The following is a 17,996-nucleotide window of genomic DNA, read 5'->3' on the forward strand; positions in this document are numbered from 1 at the left end:
TACAGGCTGATGTGGTTACAGCCAATCTCTTGCCAGTCAGCGTTATTGCTGTTGATGAACAGGTGACCTTACCTCAACAGCAGTATGACAGGACCGCATCACTCCAGTGCCAGTAGCATGCATCTGAGCCAGATTATAGAAAGCCAGAATGTGGCCACCCTGGGAGGCCAAGTTAAAATACTTCAAAGCTTGTTTATAGTCCTTCTTGACTCCAATGCCATCTAAAAGAAAGATTAAATCATTGCTATTCATTCCTCTTGAAAAGCAGCATTGTACAAAACAGCATTGTATGAAACAGCTATTACTCTTCAAAATTACTCTAGAAAAACTTCATGAAAAAGTCAGGAAAAACCAGAATGAAATACAAGTTCAATGTAGCAAGCCCATTCTACATGCAGAGTATGCACACACTTGTAATGCCACCTAGTGAGCAGTGACTGAAAGGGCAGGTGCTTAGACCTGCAAATGGTTTTGATGCCACTTACTGTAATACATGGAACCCAGTTGAAGCTGTCCATCAACCCATCCCTGTTCTGCAGCCTTCTGGAAATACTTCAGTGCTAGCTCATAGTTCTGCAGGAAGATTTGGTCCAGACATTAGAGCCTTGCAATACACCAAAGTTTAAGAGAGATAATATGCATGTGCATATGTGAAAGGACATATCTGTTTTACAGAAAAATCACAGCAAGATTTTCCAGTGAAAATATTCCCCTGTTCAAAATCTGGAAGCAAAAAATGAAATAGACTACAATGATATTTAGCCTGTTGTAACTCTGCAGCTACCTCAAAGCTGGTATCCACATACACCATTGCTATGAACAGTTATGCTTAACAGAATGGAAGCTCTGTTCTGGTTCTGGAACACTTATTTCCTCAACTTTGGGCTACTTCAAGTTTTGAGTATCTGTTTGCATAGCTAAATATAAAACGTTTGACAAGAAACCTTCCTGTGGGAAAAGCAATAAAGCAAATGAACTAATTAAAAGCTTCAGTGTTCTTCCACTCCCACAAGAGTCACAAAATGGGGACAGTTAGGATTTGGGGTTTTTTTTCACAAGAAAATTAGAGACAAGCTCAAATCTCCTGTTAAAATGCACACTTCCATGCATTTCTAACAGCTTAAGCAACATTTTCAAGCTTCTGAGAGCAAAATCAGGGTGTTTCTTTCATAGATGCTAATTCCATGGTGCATTTTTTTTTTTACATTACAGATTTCCTCAAGGAATTTTCAGCATAACAGAAATCTTCACAATTAAGCTTTCCACAGTACTTCCCTCCAGAAAAAAGAAAAAATCTGTTGACAACAAAAAGTCACACAATCACCTATGATTAGAAAGACGACTGTCAAAAGCTTACCACTGGAACACCTCTTCCATAGAGGTAAGCCATTCCTAATCCACTCTGTCCAACTGGATTACCCTGAAAACACAGAAAAAGACTTCTGAAAAGAAAGGCAAAACCTACATCTATGTTTTTCAAATCTGGTATGTCTTGAACATCATGAAAACATACAGTACTCAACAGAAATTAATTTTTTGCTCCTAGTAATACTTATTTAGGGAGGAAACAGCATTTACAGTAACTTTTATTCAGTAACTACACAGCTGATGAACAGGGAAAAGCTTTCAATATTATTTATGAAAGTTTACTGTGCACTTTTACAGTGTCATACAAGATGTAGAACCCATAACCTCAGAAAGATGGGACATTAATAGTTTACTTATCTTTAGTTTTTCCAACTTCAAAATGTTTTGGGTGCTACACAAGTTCCAAAAACAACTCCAGGAACTCTAAGAACCCGTGTTAAGGCTGTCCTGTGGACTAAATTGCTAACTACTGCCCATGCAAAAGCAGGCACTATGGCACTATTTCAGTGCCAGGACAGGCAATGGGACACATCAGAAAGTTTCAGTCAATGCAGGGTGAGCACATTGAGAGATCCTCACTTTAGCATAGAATTGTGGAACAGCATTCAGAGTGTGGAATATAAGAACCATGAAGGCAGTTATCTTCCAACAGTTCCTTCAGAACTTAATCTATTGTGTTTCACATGCTGAACACCTTTCCTGGAGTGCTTTAATTGTACAAACACTACCATAAGGGATATATCAAAGACAGATACAAGGGATTAACATGATCAAAAAACATCATCCCAAAGAGCAAACAGTCCAATGAGATGAGAGGTATAAAACTGTTATATATTCACTTAACAGAAGCACTGTGACAAGACAACTTCAAATTAACAAACACTAGCACTTCACAGAATTGCAGACTACTTAGGTGGGCAGTATTTCACAATTATGAAATAGAGTTAGACTCTATTCATGAGAGCTAGACTCCTTATGCTGAACAGAGCTTTATGAAGCACCATGGCCAGAGTTGTTTTTGACATCTTAGGCAAGCAAGATTATGGGCTAATTCATTGGGACAGAAGCTGGGAATAGGTGTCTGCACATGGAAGAGCACATGAAGCATGTTCAGCATTTCAGAGCTTATCAACTTAGTGCACATGTTGTAGTTTCACCTTACAGGTAATCATACCATATCAGCAGCTTTCTTGAAATACTGAAGGGCTGTTTCATTGCTCTGAGGTACAACATCACTTCCTTCTGAATACATCTGAAAGAGAAAGCCATTACTGAAGAACAGCCCAAGTACTCAGTTTAGCATGAAGACCATGAAGCATCCTCACATTACATATTGAGAGGGAGTTACTGTACTTAAATTACTCTATCACATTACTGAATAATCATTAAAACTTGTCCAGAAACAGAAAATACATCTCTCTGCTGTAAAACTCAAGAGTTTAACTTGCAGATGGAAATTAACTGCCCATAAAATTAATTTTTTTCAGGACAATATCCTTCATTTTTAATTTCTCCTAATGTGCAGTGAAAAACACACAATCAAGCAAAAATCTTGAGACCAGTGGAAATCAAACTGTATTGACAGTCAAAATACTTTGCAAAAACTGGTTACTCAACACAGTTAACTTCAACAATAACTAGTGATAGAACAACCAATAGAGAAAGCAGGAACTGCAATCTCTTCTGTCAGGTGCCTTGAACAGCATATTATGCTATTATTTTAGGCTTTAAGGATATTAATTTTGAATCCTCTACTACAATGACAGCCTGAAAAAGATGACCTAGAGCTGGTGCTTACTGTAGCCTAACCTTAGAAGGTACTCAAATGGAGTAATAAGGATTTAGCTCCTCACAGGCTGAAGGTAGTCTGCAACCCAGATCTCAGACAAGTGACCTAAATACCCTTCAAAGCAGTAGTGCACTATAATCACTGCTAGCAGTCTGCCAATTGTGTTTTAAATTAAAAATCATAGAACAGATTGGGTTAAAGATCATCTAGATCCAACTACCATGCCATGGGCAGGGATGCTAGCCACTAGACTACATTGCTGAGGGCCCAAACCACTCTGACCTTGAACACTTCCAGGGATGGGACACCCACAACTTCTCTGGGCAACCCATTCCACTGCCTCACCACCCTCTGAATAAAGAGCTTTGGCTCTGAATGTTAACTCAGCCTAAATCTCTCCTCATTCAGTTTAAAACTATTCCCCCTTGTCCTGTAACTACCTGTTGTGCAAAATGTTGCTCTCCCTCTTTTTTGTAAGACCCCTTTAGGTATTGGAAGGTTGCAGTGAGGTCTCCCTGGAGCCTTCTCTTCTCCAGGCTGAATACTCCCAGCTGTCTCAGCCTGTCTGCATTGGAAAGTGCTCCATCCCTCTGATCATCTTGATCCTCTGTATTCACTCCAATGTCTTTCCTGTGCTGAGGACTGCACACCTGGACAAAGCACTCCAGGTGGGGTCTCACAAGGGCAGAGTAGAGGGGGAGAATTGCCTCCCTCAGCCTGTTGGCCACTCCTCTTTTGATGCAGGCCAGGAGGATGTTTGCCTTTTGGGCTGCAAGTGCACACTGCTGGGTCATGTCCAGCCTTTCACCATGAGATCCCCCAAGTCCTTCTTCATAAGGCTGCTCCCAGTAAGTTCATCTCCCAGTCTGCACCAGTATTTGTACAGGTGCAACCCTCCCATTTGTACTTATTGAGCCTCACAAGGTTCTCATGGACCCACATCTCAGGTTTGTCCAGGTCCCTTTGGGTGGCATCCCATCCTTCTGTTGCGTCACTGCACTGCTCAGCTTGGTGGCATCTGCAAACTTGCTGAGGCTGCTCTTGATTCTCACTGTGTGTGCCACTGGTGAAGATATTAGAGAGCACTGGTCCCAGAACAGAGCCCTGAGGGACCCCACTTGTCACTGGCCTCCACCTGGACATAGAGCCGTTAATCACAACTCTCTGGCTGTATCCATCCAGCCAATTCCTTACTTCCCAGATATTCCACCCTTCCAATCCATGTCTCTCCAATTTGAAGACCAGGATGTTGCACAGGACCATGCCAAAGGCCTTACAGAAATCTAAATAGCTGATATCAGACATTCTTCCCTTGCTGACCATTGTTTTCATTCCATCACAAAAGGCAACCAAATTGGTCAGGTAAGATCTGCCCTTATATCAGATTTAGGAGTTTTTTGTGTAACCGAAACAAAGGCCCACCCTGCAGAGATTCAAGCTTTAGTGCAAAGTAAGTACAGCCCTGTTGTCATTTCTGACTCAGATGCCTCAATTCTCTACACAGAATGAAACTGGAAGAATTTCCTTCACAACTTAGTATTTCCTGATGGGTAAAGTTTTGAGAAGCCTAGTTTTCCCCTACACATTGTGTGGAAAAGAATAGTTTCCTATTTAGAGTTTTGAATTCCACCACAGAAAAAGGACATTCAAATATTTAATTATTTGATTAAAAAAACCCACCAAAACCCTGGTTCAGGCACTATAAAAAATACTCCAAAATTCTAAAGTAAAGGAAAACTTAGAAAAGACATAAGACACTAAAACACTCAAATCTAGCAGAAAAATTCAAAATAGGAGCTAAGCTGCAATACTTAGATTGCAGAATTCAGGTTTTAGATTGACTGATAGCAAAAAGTAGGAAACATTTTCTATTTTTCACTGCAAGGCAGTTTTCTTTTGAGAGTATTTGTATCTTACCTTTCCTAGGAAAGCCATAGCATGGGAATTGCCAGCATTGGCTGCTTGATTGAAGTATTCAAATGCTCGCTGTAGAAAAGAAAGCAAGTGTTTTAATCACCATCACTATGATTTGAGCAACTTTTCGGGCAAATGGAGTAGAGGCAGGTAGATTTGTTTGCCAGGTTACCACATTCTTCTGGGAGTAAAGTTACCAATCCCACTTAATTTAATATATGTGACAGGGTTCTTCACTTATATAATTGCAATATTAAGCAGCAATCCCTCTAACCAGTGTATTCCAAAAACCAGAAGAGGAAAAACCCAATAAACTGTAACTGTTACTATGCTATGTTACTAGCTACACAGGTAAATCTCACTTTCTTATGGTACCATCAAATCCTGTTTAGAATAGGCGAGATGGGCCAATTCCTATTCTATTTTTACACAGAAATTGGTTATACTCCTTCTGACCACTCACTATCATCTCTGAACCCTCCTGAAACAGTCATCTGGAAGTATTTTAAATATGATGACTAATAAATAATTCCTGTATTCAGGACTACACATCCTTAGCTCTCAATTTTTCAATCTATACTTCAAGATGAGGTTAGCTATTTTAACTTCCATAAGCAAGGTAGCTAGCTTGCCTTACATCTGCAGAAGTTCTATTTTCTACGCACACTTAATATCTTTAGTATTTAAAGTTACAGAGTTTTGTCTACAGAAGCAAAATGTTCTTGCAAGCCACAAACTACACTATCATCACTAATGCAGGCCCAGCGCATCATGAAGTTTGTACCACATTTACAACAGCTCAGCCAGCTCCAGTACTACTTGATAAGAAGTTTTTATTTTTGACATTCTCATTTTTAAGGTGGTTAATCTTAAACTAGTTATGTAAAAAAATCAGTTCCATCTTCCAGTCACATAAAGATTAAGTTTTAGTGAATAAGGCTACTGAAATTGTTACATACCATACAATGGTACTTACACACTTTTCCACCACTTTCTCAGTTGTATTTACTCCCCCTCTGCCTAGCATAATATGCATCAGAGATATAGAGAAAAGGTACCTGATGATTTTGCTCTACTCCTCTTCCCCCATGCAAGTGCAACTGTCCAAGGCCAACCTAAAAAAAATTTTACATCAAAAGTCACTTTTCCCTTGGGACTTCTTCTAGCAATACAGATACAGGTGAGCTAATTACATGCACAAAGATAGACAATATCAGAGTTAAGATGCCACAAAGTTTGAAAGCACAGACTTGATTCAATAACTACAGCACAGTCCTACTTCTTCACACTAGCCTAAATAGAAATTTATCCTAGATAGAAGCAACATACTGTCCTAGATGTAAAGTAACAAGTGCTCATTTGAATCCTGTCTACCTAAGTCTTAAATGATATAGGACCAAGTTGACTAGGGACAATTTGCCTCTGTTAGCATCCTCCCCTCCTAGACTGTGTGTAGAAGAGATCCAGACTGCAGCATGCAGAAGTCATGTAAGAGCAGGACCAGTGAGAAATTGAAATCCCTTGTCAAGGCCAGTATTTTTATCCAGCCTTCCTGCACAACATCTGAAGCCATCCTTGAAAGAGTCTTGCTGGTTTCTAGTGAAAGCCAAGATCTCATTCCTAAGATGCTAAAGTTGTTTTCAAAAAAGTCTGCATTTTCTGTCCAAGTTCTACCTTAAACACACTAAAACATAAGTCTCTTCACATAAAAACTAAGGGGGAAATAGAAAACAGCTTGATTCTGGAAGAATAGAACACTAAAACTCCAATGTCTTTCCATATTTCATAAAGCTGTTCCTGTAATTATTGAAAATGTCTGAATGTCATCAGGTGAACTTAATCTTACCTGTGCTTGTACATCTCCCTTCTCTGCTAAAAACTGGTAATACTGGATCAAGTCTTCTTCTAGCATACCACTTGCCATTCCTGGATTTTCTACTTCATCTGCTAAGCGAATTCGCTGAACCACTGTGCCACCAGTCAAGGAAATGTCACTAGCAACTGGAAAAGAGATGAGATAAATTTTCAGACAGTTTTTTTCAATACAAAAGTTACACCATAACTTAGTAAAACCAGATGTCTACAGAGCTTCAAGCTGTTACTCAAGAAAGAATTAATTACTTTGGTACCCTCCAAGACATTTCAATACAGATAAAAATAGCATATCAATGCAGAGCCATAACTTGTTTAATATCAGAAATTCTCTATTTATAGTATTAGCTCTGTAAGTACTTTAGTATCTTCTAGTTGAATGATGAAGAAGGACACAGAAGGTCAAGAATGTTACCCCAGTAAAAAGTTGTTACCGTGATTAGCTACAAGTCGGTAGTGAGTGAGAGCAGATTCACAGCTCTGAAGGACTCCAATCCCAGCCCAGTACCGGTAACCCTAGAAAGGAAATAACAAATATGGGACTATCAATTACTTGAGAACACACTGCCTGCAATGTTACAAACTTCTTTCACATTACTTGATCAAGATTTGACAAGAAAATAGGCTGGACAAAGGCCACGAGTCCTTTGTAGCTACATAAAAAAACAATGACTGACACTATTAAAGGTTAAACATGGCCATAGTTCAGATATCACTCAAGAAAAAGCAAATAAGTAGAATGATGCTTAAGAGTGAACCTGTAAAGCCTTTTATTTACATACTGCACTTTGTCTTAAATACCACAATACTGACTAAAACAGCATTTTCTATAATGATCTCTTTCGTAGTTCTCATTTGATTACAAAAATTTTAAGTCTGATAATTCTGATTTTAGGCAAGAGATTTAAACATCCAAATTCCATCTAAATTCATAGTGGTGCATAGCTTAAAATGAGCAGACTCATCCTTGAATTAAAAAAGAATAACGGGGAAGATACTACTGCCCACTCAATGCATGCAAAATGATGTAGTATTTGAATGGGGTATTCATATGAAAGAAAATCATAACACCGAAAACATAGACGTACAAAAACACTCTTGCATGTTTAAAGTTATTAACCATGTTACTTACCAAGATCATATGAGCGATCAGATTTCCTCCTAGAGCTCCAAAGGTGTAATACACCAGGGCCTTAAAACAAAAATCATTGGTTATTTAACATCAGCCCCCAAGAGAAAACACAAGACCACACACTGAAAATTTCTAAATTACCTTAGCTTGACTCGAATTGACTCCTAGGCCAGATGCATATAGAAATCCAAGTGCCTAGAAATACAAAAGCACACATTTTAAAAAACCACAGATCAATTCTCCTGGAATACATGGGCACAGAGATTCAAAGCTGCAAAGAGTATGCCAAGCTCTACCTTCAGTTTGGTGCTGCCTATATGTATGCTCTTCCCCGCCCCTTTCCAAGTATGAAGCTTCAAAATCATTCAGTTGCTTAAGATGCTAACATAAATTAGTGTTTCACCAGAATTCAGACAAGTGAATCAAATGCAAGGAGCAAACTACTACTTCCCAGAATATCAACTGTAGATCCAAAGGTCCCAAACAGTTAAAGTATCCCAGTTTAAAGATGCTCTAGTGAAGCTAAGCAGTATCTGTCAGGTTATTCATGTACCCAGTTTGCCTCAGACACCAGTGTAAACATCTGTGAACCACAGCCTTGCATAGAAGACTCGTACTGTTGGATTCACAGTTCTTATAAATCCACAGTTTTGCATCTGCTCCGCCATTGGTTACTTGCAACTATAAATATAAACAATCAGAATGCTCTGAGCTATTTATCTGATGTTCTTTCAGAAGTTATTTTTGTTCTTAAGATTTACATAGTTATTGCTCTACCTATCACACCTGTTACAGCTGGTGGCTCAGAATAGACACTAGTAGCACAGAAGCTAGTGTATAAGTAAAGATGTCTATGTTTCAGTGTTCTACAACTATTCTAGGCAATCTGAAAGCATACACAAAAATTCTCATGCAGACAGTATTGAATTTTAGATCAATAAAAGTCAAGTTCATCATTGAGAAATAAAGTCTGTAGAGAAAACATGCTCCTACTTTCTATGGTAAATAGGTACTCCACCATTAAACAGGGAACAGCTGTAGATTTGGTAGCCAAAGAGAAGAGAAAGTTAATAGCTCCTTAAGAAGCTAACCTTTCCAAAACAAGTGATAACTAAACAATAAGTATATGCAGGTATGGGATATTAAAATCATTAACATTCATATTTTATGACATTTTGTAACAGTAAGCATGAATAATTCTGTGTTCAAAGCCACAGGGACAAAGCAAGTCCCAATCCACTAAATACATGTCAAGTTTCCTAGGAGTTTTTATTTCCTAGATTATAAACTGGTGTCATCTCAGCTAAAACTGCAAATAAAAAGTCACAACACTGCACAAAAAACCACATAAAAAGTACACAGTTTCAGGTTTGTTGGCTGGAGTCACCTACATATACTTGTTTTTTTGACTTATACATCCAATGTTGTCAGTCATATAACAGGGGAAAAAATTTAAAAGACCAGCATCATCTCATATTACTGGTACTTAAACATTTTAAAACTCAAACAGAAGATGTGTTTGTGCTTACTTTGAGGGTACAAGTGCCATCTATAAAAGCACCCTAGAGGAAGTACAATCTAAAACACTGTATTTCTAGATTATATTATTTCATTTATAAACCTATAGAAGCATCTGTAGGATCTAAAGATATACATACCATTTGTCCTTTGGGTGAACCTTCTTCCGTTAGTTTTTCAAATAGTTCTTTTGATGACTGGATGTTCTGCTTCAGGTAATCCCCAAACAACAAAGCATAAGACACTTTCTCCATGGCCTTGGTATGATTCATGTCAGCTGCTTTCAGAAGATACTGATATGCTCTTAAGAGAAAACAATTTCTTTGTCAACTTGGAGCAATGTAGCAAATTCCATTTATAAACCCGAAGATTCTGGAGAGGGTTTTGTTCCTCTGTTTTAGCCTTTATTTTCCAAAAATGCATCTACCTACAATCATTTGTTCCAGCTACACATCATCAACATAAGCAACAACACATGATTTAGTTAATGGACAAGCTGAATTTTAATGTTTGCTCTACTCCATAAGCAAAGCAGTATGCATTTCCTCTCCTCTAAGACATACAAGAAATGTAAGCTCAAATGATATTTTTGTAGCAACAATTTTTAGTTCTGTACTAGGTGTCCAGTAGAACCACTCCTGTAACAGTCTTGTACATCGCAGTAAAGAGAAGCAGCCTGAAAAAGACGATGTATTCTCTACAATCTGAGTACAAAACCACTCCAGTGAAAACACCAAGCCTTGGGCCCAAGACAACAGCACATGTGATCAATTTTGTGCTGAAAAAGCCATGCTAACAAACAGGGGGCTCTCTGGATACTCCTCTTTCTATTCCACTCTCAGAACTGGTAGCCCTTCAAAGCAATTTCACAGCAATTAAAAACCTCCTAACCTTACACAGGGTTACACAGCAGCAGCAAGCCTGCTTCAGCTTAGCCTCAGGGACCTTTGAGAGCACTACAAAATTTTCATTTACCTCTCCTCCTTTCAATTCTCAGGCATGTTCTTGTTCTTTAGGACAGACTGAGGCATACCTGGTTCCTCACAGAAGTTCATCTTCTAAGAAAGTGTAAGGTATACAAGAGAACTAACACCTAATATTGTTTTAGAATTCTTACACTATTTTATTCGAAGAAATCCTACTCAGAATTCAAAAGGCATTGCCTCTCTTTGCCAAGGTGCAGACAACTTTAGATGTTCCTCACTTTCCCTGACGAAGTAGAAGTACACTCCCTTATTTCCACAAATGAATCTAAAATAGTTATAGAACTCACATATTAATCAGCAGAAGTCACCACTTACTGAGGAACTTGTCAACATGAATTGGAGGAAGACCTAAATTAACATAGCAACTCTAAATTACAGTGATAAGTCCACAGCTATTTAATCAGTAATTGGATGCCTTCAGAAAATAAAGTAGAATGAACAGAACACTAATTTCTAATTGTTTTATTTGTCTACATGCATTACCCTCTTCTATGAAAATTAATGATTAGAATTATAATGATTTGTTAATTTTAATACTATTTTTATGGTGACCAAAACCACCAGAGAGCAGGAGAAAAAACAGAGCAGGACAAGAGATACCAATTTTTCCCACTTCATCTTTGAAGCACAATGAGAACCAGACTGCAAGAAGCATGTGAAAAGGGCAATTATCTCATAACACATTCTCAGTTTTTTCCTGGCCAGTTGCCATGTATAAACTGGAGCTACAGAACTGCAGCATCACCTTGCATTAAGTCAATGTTTTGATGACACCCACTCTTCAGAAATTAATCTTACACAATTTTTGCTGCGTTCAAAGGAATGCAGGCATAATTTTTTTCTAAATACCCTGTATTTACTATCTATCTTCTATCACTGCATGGTTTGATGTTGAGTCCAATAAAGCTCAAAATCTCAGGACAGCTCACTTAAGTTCTTTTTCAGTTAAACGAAAGCGACCAGCCATATCACCCTTCTCCTGTGGGGGCAGATGAGGTGTACTTACACTTTCTTCTGAGCCTTTTTACTACTTTCATTAAGGATTTTCATTCCAATCTGATATACATCCTCAGCTTCTTGCATCTGCCTTCTCTTATTAGATTGCTCTTCAGCTAAAAAAAAAAGCATACATTGAGATTCATTCAAATTATACCACTGAAGACTATCCTCTCAAAATTGCTTTTCATTCTAAAGGGTAAGTACAGCCAGAAACTTGCTTTTGAAGACAAAAAAAGTGATTACAAAAGGCTCTCTAATGGATGTGTTTGATATATTAGCAGATGATTTCTTCTTGTGTGATGTCTCATGCATCAGCTTGCTGATAAAATGTTCTTTTTACTCCTTGCTCAAAAGCAAGCTGTGCAGGTTGCTCCTTCAGAAGGACATTTCCTAGAGAAGGGTTGCCTTTGTGCAACAAATCAGGAAGTATAATGGGCAACACTGTCAAACCTCTATCCTCCTACAGCCTCAGAAATAGTTTCATAAATGCCTTCATTGCATGATTTCCAAATCAGGTCTGGGAACTGGCATTTTTTAAAACGTCTTCCATCATGAAAACTTTGCCTTTATAACTACTTGTTTATTATGGTATTAAGTGGCCAGAGACTTCTACATCCTGAAATCAAGAGCATTAAGAGGACTGGAAACACGAGCCTAAAAAAGCATTCCTTGAACAAGAACAAGCCAAAAGGTTGCTTACATTCACAGAAGCCCCACTTTTGATCTTTCTTGTAATCATAGGTTGTTGCACACCACAGCCTGCCATCTTCCCTCCCATCGGCAGTGCACTCTGCATATTCCTTCTCCATGAACAAAAATGGAAAGTGGCAAGGTTCACCATCTGCAGTGCCTCCAATAGCTGTCAAAACTGAAAAGACACACCCAGAAATTACTCTCCTTTATTCCTAAATTTAAATCATATGTTACAAACAGAAAAGTGCTCCTATGTTGCTCTTAGGCACAATCACGACACAACACCACACATGACAAAATGCTACATTGAAAGTACTGGAGTATCAGCAGGGAGTACACTTGAACACACAACTATATGAAAATATTTAAGTGAAATCACTATGATGTAGATGAAAGGATTCTCATCACTATGAGTTTGGTAATTTTCTACTCTTGAAAATACTAAGATTAAAATCATTATTTCATTTTGCCAATATATTTAGTTGCATTCAAAATGGCTGTCAACAGCACAATTTATCATTTCTCATGCACTAAAACTTCAAATGTTACTGATTCCAGTATCATAATATTTTAAAATAAAATCAATCTTCTATGAAGACTAAGAATTCCCTCTCTAGGTTTTGAAGGTGGAATTATTTCAGTTAGACTTTTATAAAAGCTTTCCTCTTTCACTAAGCTAAATCCAACAGCTGGGTTCAGGTTAATTTGAAAACATTTGCAAAACCATCCAATTGACAATGTCAATTATAGAGTTTTTTCAAGTTAACTCTAAATTTTTTAGTTACAGAGAAAATTAGTTCTTTGAGGGTTTATAATTGAAAGATCTAAAGACTATACTAATTCAAATATTTAATGTTGATTTTTTGAAGCAAAAGAAAGTCTTCAGGTATAGCTGGACCTGTTCAAACTGCTCTTCGTAACTTGACACGGGTCCCACCACATCACTCCAAGTTAATGACATCGGAAGAGAGAAACTGTTATTTTCAGTAACTGTACTCAAAAATCAGGTGTTAATATGCAACTACCCCAGAATAATTTCAGACATTTGTTACCTACAAAGTAATATACAAGCTCCTGCTAAGGGTTCATGTAACTACAACTTATGGGACCTCTCACCACTGTCATTTGAACAAGCTCCAAGTCCAGGAGCACTCCTTGAGAACTCTTGGTTTTATTTGTACTGTTTTGTACCTTGTCTCCTGTGTGGAAAGCAGTTTTACAGAGGCTCTGCATGAGATGCAGCTGCATACTAAAGTTATGAAATTACTCCGCCCCAATGCTCCCCTCTTTGCATTTTTTAAATTCTAAATTCAACCATAATGCTGTTTTTGTTCCCAAATAATAATAGAGACTAATCCCAAGAGCAACACAGCAATGCAATCACAGGTTAATGTTCACCACAGTTATTTATGTACTTAGACATTGATAAATACTAAGTGAGGCAAACAATTTACCCAGAGGATAAATTAGTTTTTGTCAATCCAAATGCTCCAGAAGCAATTTCCCTCTACTATCTCTGAATAAAATACATGGTATTTAATTTTATTTGTCCTAATTTACATATGTCTTGTTTCATACTTTAAGCTGCAGGAAACCAATTATAGATTACTTATAAGTACTGGCAATATTACTGTAAGATCCTTCCAAATAAGGAAAGTAAGTGCAATAGGAATTGCCAGCTCTTTATAAACTTGTGAGCAATTTTCAGCAAAAACTGTTAGTATGGAACTTCAGTGTTATAAAACCCTAAAACACAAAATAGCAATAACTAAAGAAATATAATTTTCTTGACACACGATCTCATCACACAGAAGAGAGCAGGAAAACTTTCTTAGAAACTTCAAACCTTTACTAGCACTAATTCTAAATAAGTGATTTTTTTGTTCTATATCCTATAAAACGTATCTGGAAATTTTCAGGATATACTTTTGTTCCATGCAATGTTGTGACCACACACAGTAGCTAAACTGTTTTTAGAAAAGCTTTTATGTCCCTTAATGCAGTTCTGTCACCAGCAGCTCATCTGGAGGTGTAACATCTGTACCTCAGATAGATGTTCAGTTAAAGCATTTGTAAAGCTGTCCTTTAGCACTCCTCTCTCCTAACACAAAACATATACTTTTCTTTTAGAATTGATTTTTAAAATGAAAAAATCTCTCAATTCACCCTGCTTATTAAATTCCTAAGATGTTCCAAGAACTGTGCAAGACTTAAACTTATGGTTTTTGAAAGTCACTTGTAGTATGTTTGATAGGTAGTTAAAAACCTTAGTTCTGAGGAGCCAGTTGGATATATTTTTGTATGAGATTAAAAGTATCTTCAAGTTCACTTTTGAAATAGACTGCACTGCCTAAATATGGTGCTTAGCTCACTGTTTTGTGGCAGAAAGATATTTAGTGGATTTTACATACCTTTTTCCTGTACAACACAGCATCAAACAACAACACAGCAATGGTTAAGCCATTACTGAGTTTCCACAAACTGATGTTAGTTCTGCTCTAATAAAGAAACAGCTTAGAAAACACTCAGTCATTACATGATAGAGCTCATTTCATAGCTCCTGCTTTCTTTTGACATTTCAATATGAGTTGAGAAGATAAATATCATTAGTACAACACAACTGTATTTTTCAGTAATATTGAAGATTTACTTATTATGGACAAGTAAAAAGGAAAAGTCTGCTGCATAGGTTAAGGTACTCAACTGTGCCATCTTGTTATTATCAACTACCAATTGCAAATCAAAAAATCATAAAATTATGTAATAAAAAAGTAATATTAGAATTTCCTGGAAATTTTGGCCCAATACATAAGGTATTACCTATATTTAAAAACTTCCTGAAGTTTACATGCAGTTCAGTTACTGCCCTGAGGCTCTCAATGCTGTTCCAGGAAGCTTGTCTTTACATTACTATTTGTTCCTTTTCTGTCAACTGACTCACCAGGCAAACAGCCATGGGATTGAAAAAGACTGATGCAAATTCCTCTTTGTATTGCTGGTGTACATACAGAGCACAGAATCTGTATTTGACTTCTATTTGAAGAAATCAGGGCTTCTCTATTTGATGGTTAAAGCTTTCCAGCAAGACAGAAACAGTAAGAGGAACAGAAAATTCTTTCAAATGCATCTGAAAATAACTATTCATTTCAATTACAGTGCCTTTCAAACATTTTGATGCTATTTCTAATGAAAAAAGTAGCAATTACCACTCCATTGCAGAAAGGTTAAGACACTTGTTATTTCATATGTTCAAAATTACTGTTTGTGTTCACCCACATGCTGGAGTTACTCAGACTCATCTATGCTGCCACTTGTTCAAAAGTCAGTGAGCAGTTACCTGGACTCTGTACTTCTGCTTCCTCCAAATCCTTATTTAATAGATTTGACATTTCTAGAGAGTTCAACTCTTCCAGTGAATTCTCTTTTTCCTCTTCTTGACTGTGAAAGCTCTCTTCATTCTCTGATTGAGAGTCTGATTTCCCAGATTCAAGGAAGATCTGACCTGCGACCACTCGAGTTCCTGTGGAATGATCCTTTACCTGGTCCTCTGCAGACAAAGTCTGAAGGAAAGCAGCCACATCATTTAGAAGATTAGAGAGAAGCAGCAGCTGGCTTAAAATCCATTTAAAAACTTCTTAAAAGATACAGTTAATTAATTAAACAGTCAAACCAAAACTAAGCTGAGCTACCTCTATCAGCTCTCATTGCCTGTATCCCTTTCAGGTCTTTAAAAAAAAAAATGTTTCCAACTTGTAACCCAGTATTAATTTCTCTGATGCACAGAAAAATTAATGAGACAGCAAGAACTACAGAAAAACTTAAAATCTAAAAACAAATTATTGTTCTGAATTTCAGACCTTTGCTCTTACTCCACAGGTAAATCAGAATGACTAGAAACTTATCTCCTCACCTTTGACTCCAGTGATTCATCTTGATTTCCTTCTTCATCTAGAAGAGACATAAGTCAGTAAAATGCTTTTCCATGAGTAACTACCTCAAAAATAAAAGATTTATTTACAATGCTGTACCATAGTTCTGAAATATTCTAGTGTACTAAGTTGACTAATACACTTCAGAAAAACCTTATAACTGTGACGAGGAGGAATCAAATGTTTCAGGGGTGATTCTCTTCCTTAAATTATGCCAACACAACAGTGTGTTCCATAGTGAAAAAAGTGTGGTTTTTCTAAACCCAAGTCATAGTCTGAATGGCTCAAGTCCAAGTAAACTACTTAAAAAGGTGCTCCTCAAGTGAAAAAGGCCTGTGGAAGATAAGGTGTTTAGTCACCAAATCAGCCTTAGCACCAACAGCTTCAGTAGTGACCAGAAAGTTGTATTCATACCCCCACGCTTATAATTAAACATTGTCCTTTTTAGGATGCCAATTCATTCTGCCTGACCAGCATATTCAAACCTTTATATAGAGGTTTCTCATCAAAACTGTGTGGAATTAGTTTGTCTTTAAGATACTCTTCAAGAGATGCAAGTCTTGTTTAACTGTCATCTTTTTTGTCTAAAAGCTATAGGATATTTGATTAGAAAGATTGGAAGGGGAAGAAATGATAAACAAGAAAGGCTATTAGGCAGACATTAAAGGAATACATGTGAAAAGGTGAAGATAATTAGAAAAGCTTATTTATGACAGCTTTATCATTGTTCTCCTGAATTTTTTCTGCAGCAATTGCTCTGTTCCATTAACTAAAATGGGCTTCAAAGAACTTGGTCTGTGCTATCATTTTGATGGGAATAAAATTAACATCACTGAGATGTGACTGTTCAGAGTCATCAGTATCTGATACCGCCTCATTTCAGCAAACAGACCTCCCTACATTTGAAACAAGATGCCACAGGCCTCCCTCTCTCTGCTACCTAACTCATATTAAAATAAAAGCTCAAAACAAAGAGATCACTTAACAAAGCTGCCACTAACTCCTCCTAGGCTTAGAAATCCTCCTTTTTGAGGCTCTGGGGCGCACAATGCCCTGTAGCAGTGGCAAAGCAAAGATGGGCTGGAGAACTGCACTGTGACTGGAAAAGGTGTCCAAACTGATAGAAATGAATGCCCCATACATGAGATACATTCAGTATGTTACAGTTAGCCATGAAAGGCTACCTGCACAAACACTTCCAACAGTTTATAGAACTCTGCTGACTCCTGCAAGCACTTAGCAGCAAACAAAACTTGCACAATTTTCATTCTCATGCAAGTAAAGTGACTTACCAGAGATAAACCATCTCTGAAGCAACAAATTCCAAACATGACACTTCATCGGGTCATGTTTCAAAGCCTACTACTATAACCCTTGCAATGAAAGAGTTCATCTTGGAAATTGCTTTCTGGAATCTAGATTCCATATTGTTACTTGAAGTACAACCTTTGGTTGGAACAAGTGAAAAGATGAGGGAGAATTCAACTTTAAGCAGCAACAGCGTAACCGAAATTAAGAAAAAATGTGAAGACTTGTAAGTGAAGCTGCAAAACTATGGTGATGAGATGAGTACAACTGAGACATATAAATAACAGCCTGTTGAGGATGGTGAAGAGGATGTAAAGCTCAAAGAGTTTGCCAGCAGTCATGGAATTAAAAAGGATCTAGAGCAGCTAATGTGGGTAAGCAGCTGTACTCTACAGGTCTGAAAATGAAGATGTGTAGAACACTTCAGAAAAACTTGTAGAGACAGCAGAGAACTTCAGATGAAACACACTCTGCAATGAGCAAACAAG

General features: G+C 37.4%; 1 protein-coding gene across 1 annotated transcript in view; it reads right to left on the minus strand.

Moving 5' to 3' along the window:
- The window catches only part of SEL1L (SEL1L adaptor subunit of ERAD E3 ubiquitin ligase), a 32,892-nt gene that overhangs the window by 9,523 nt on the left and 5,373 nt on the right, over positions 1-17,996 (minus strand). The window contains exons 2-16 of the mRNA XM_054275461.1: positions 16,182-16,219; positions 15,609-15,831; positions 12,279-12,446; positions 11,586-11,691; positions 9,734-9,896; positions 8,217-8,270; positions 8,076-8,135; positions 7,378-7,459; positions 6,918-7,072; positions 6,130-6,186; positions 5,075-5,143; positions 2,543-2,620; positions 1,358-1,420; positions 486-573; positions 73-221 (exon numbers count right to left, since the gene is read on the minus strand). Coding sequence (XP_054131436.1) covers positions 73-221; positions 486-573; positions 1,358-1,420; positions 2,543-2,620; positions 5,075-5,143; positions 6,130-6,186; positions 6,918-7,072; positions 7,378-7,459; positions 8,076-8,135; positions 8,217-8,270; positions 9,734-9,896; positions 11,586-11,691; positions 12,279-12,446; positions 15,609-15,831; positions 16,182-16,219 — 1,553 coding nt within the window. The remainder of the gene's footprint in view (positions 1-72; positions 222-485; positions 574-1,357; positions 1,421-2,542; positions 2,621-5,074; positions 5,144-6,129; positions 6,187-6,917; positions 7,073-7,377; positions 7,460-8,075; positions 8,136-8,216; positions 8,271-9,733; positions 9,897-11,585; positions 11,692-12,278; positions 12,447-15,608; positions 15,832-16,181; positions 16,220-17,996) is intronic.

Source organism: Melozone crissalis, unplaced genomic scaffold, assembly GCF_028551555.1.
Source record: "Melozone crissalis strain CALT ecotype California unplaced genomic scaffold, PUWL_Pcris_2 ptg000018l_1, whole genome shotgun sequence".
NCBI lineage: Eukaryota > Metazoa > Chordata > Aves > Passeriformes > Passerellidae > Melozone > Melozone crissalis.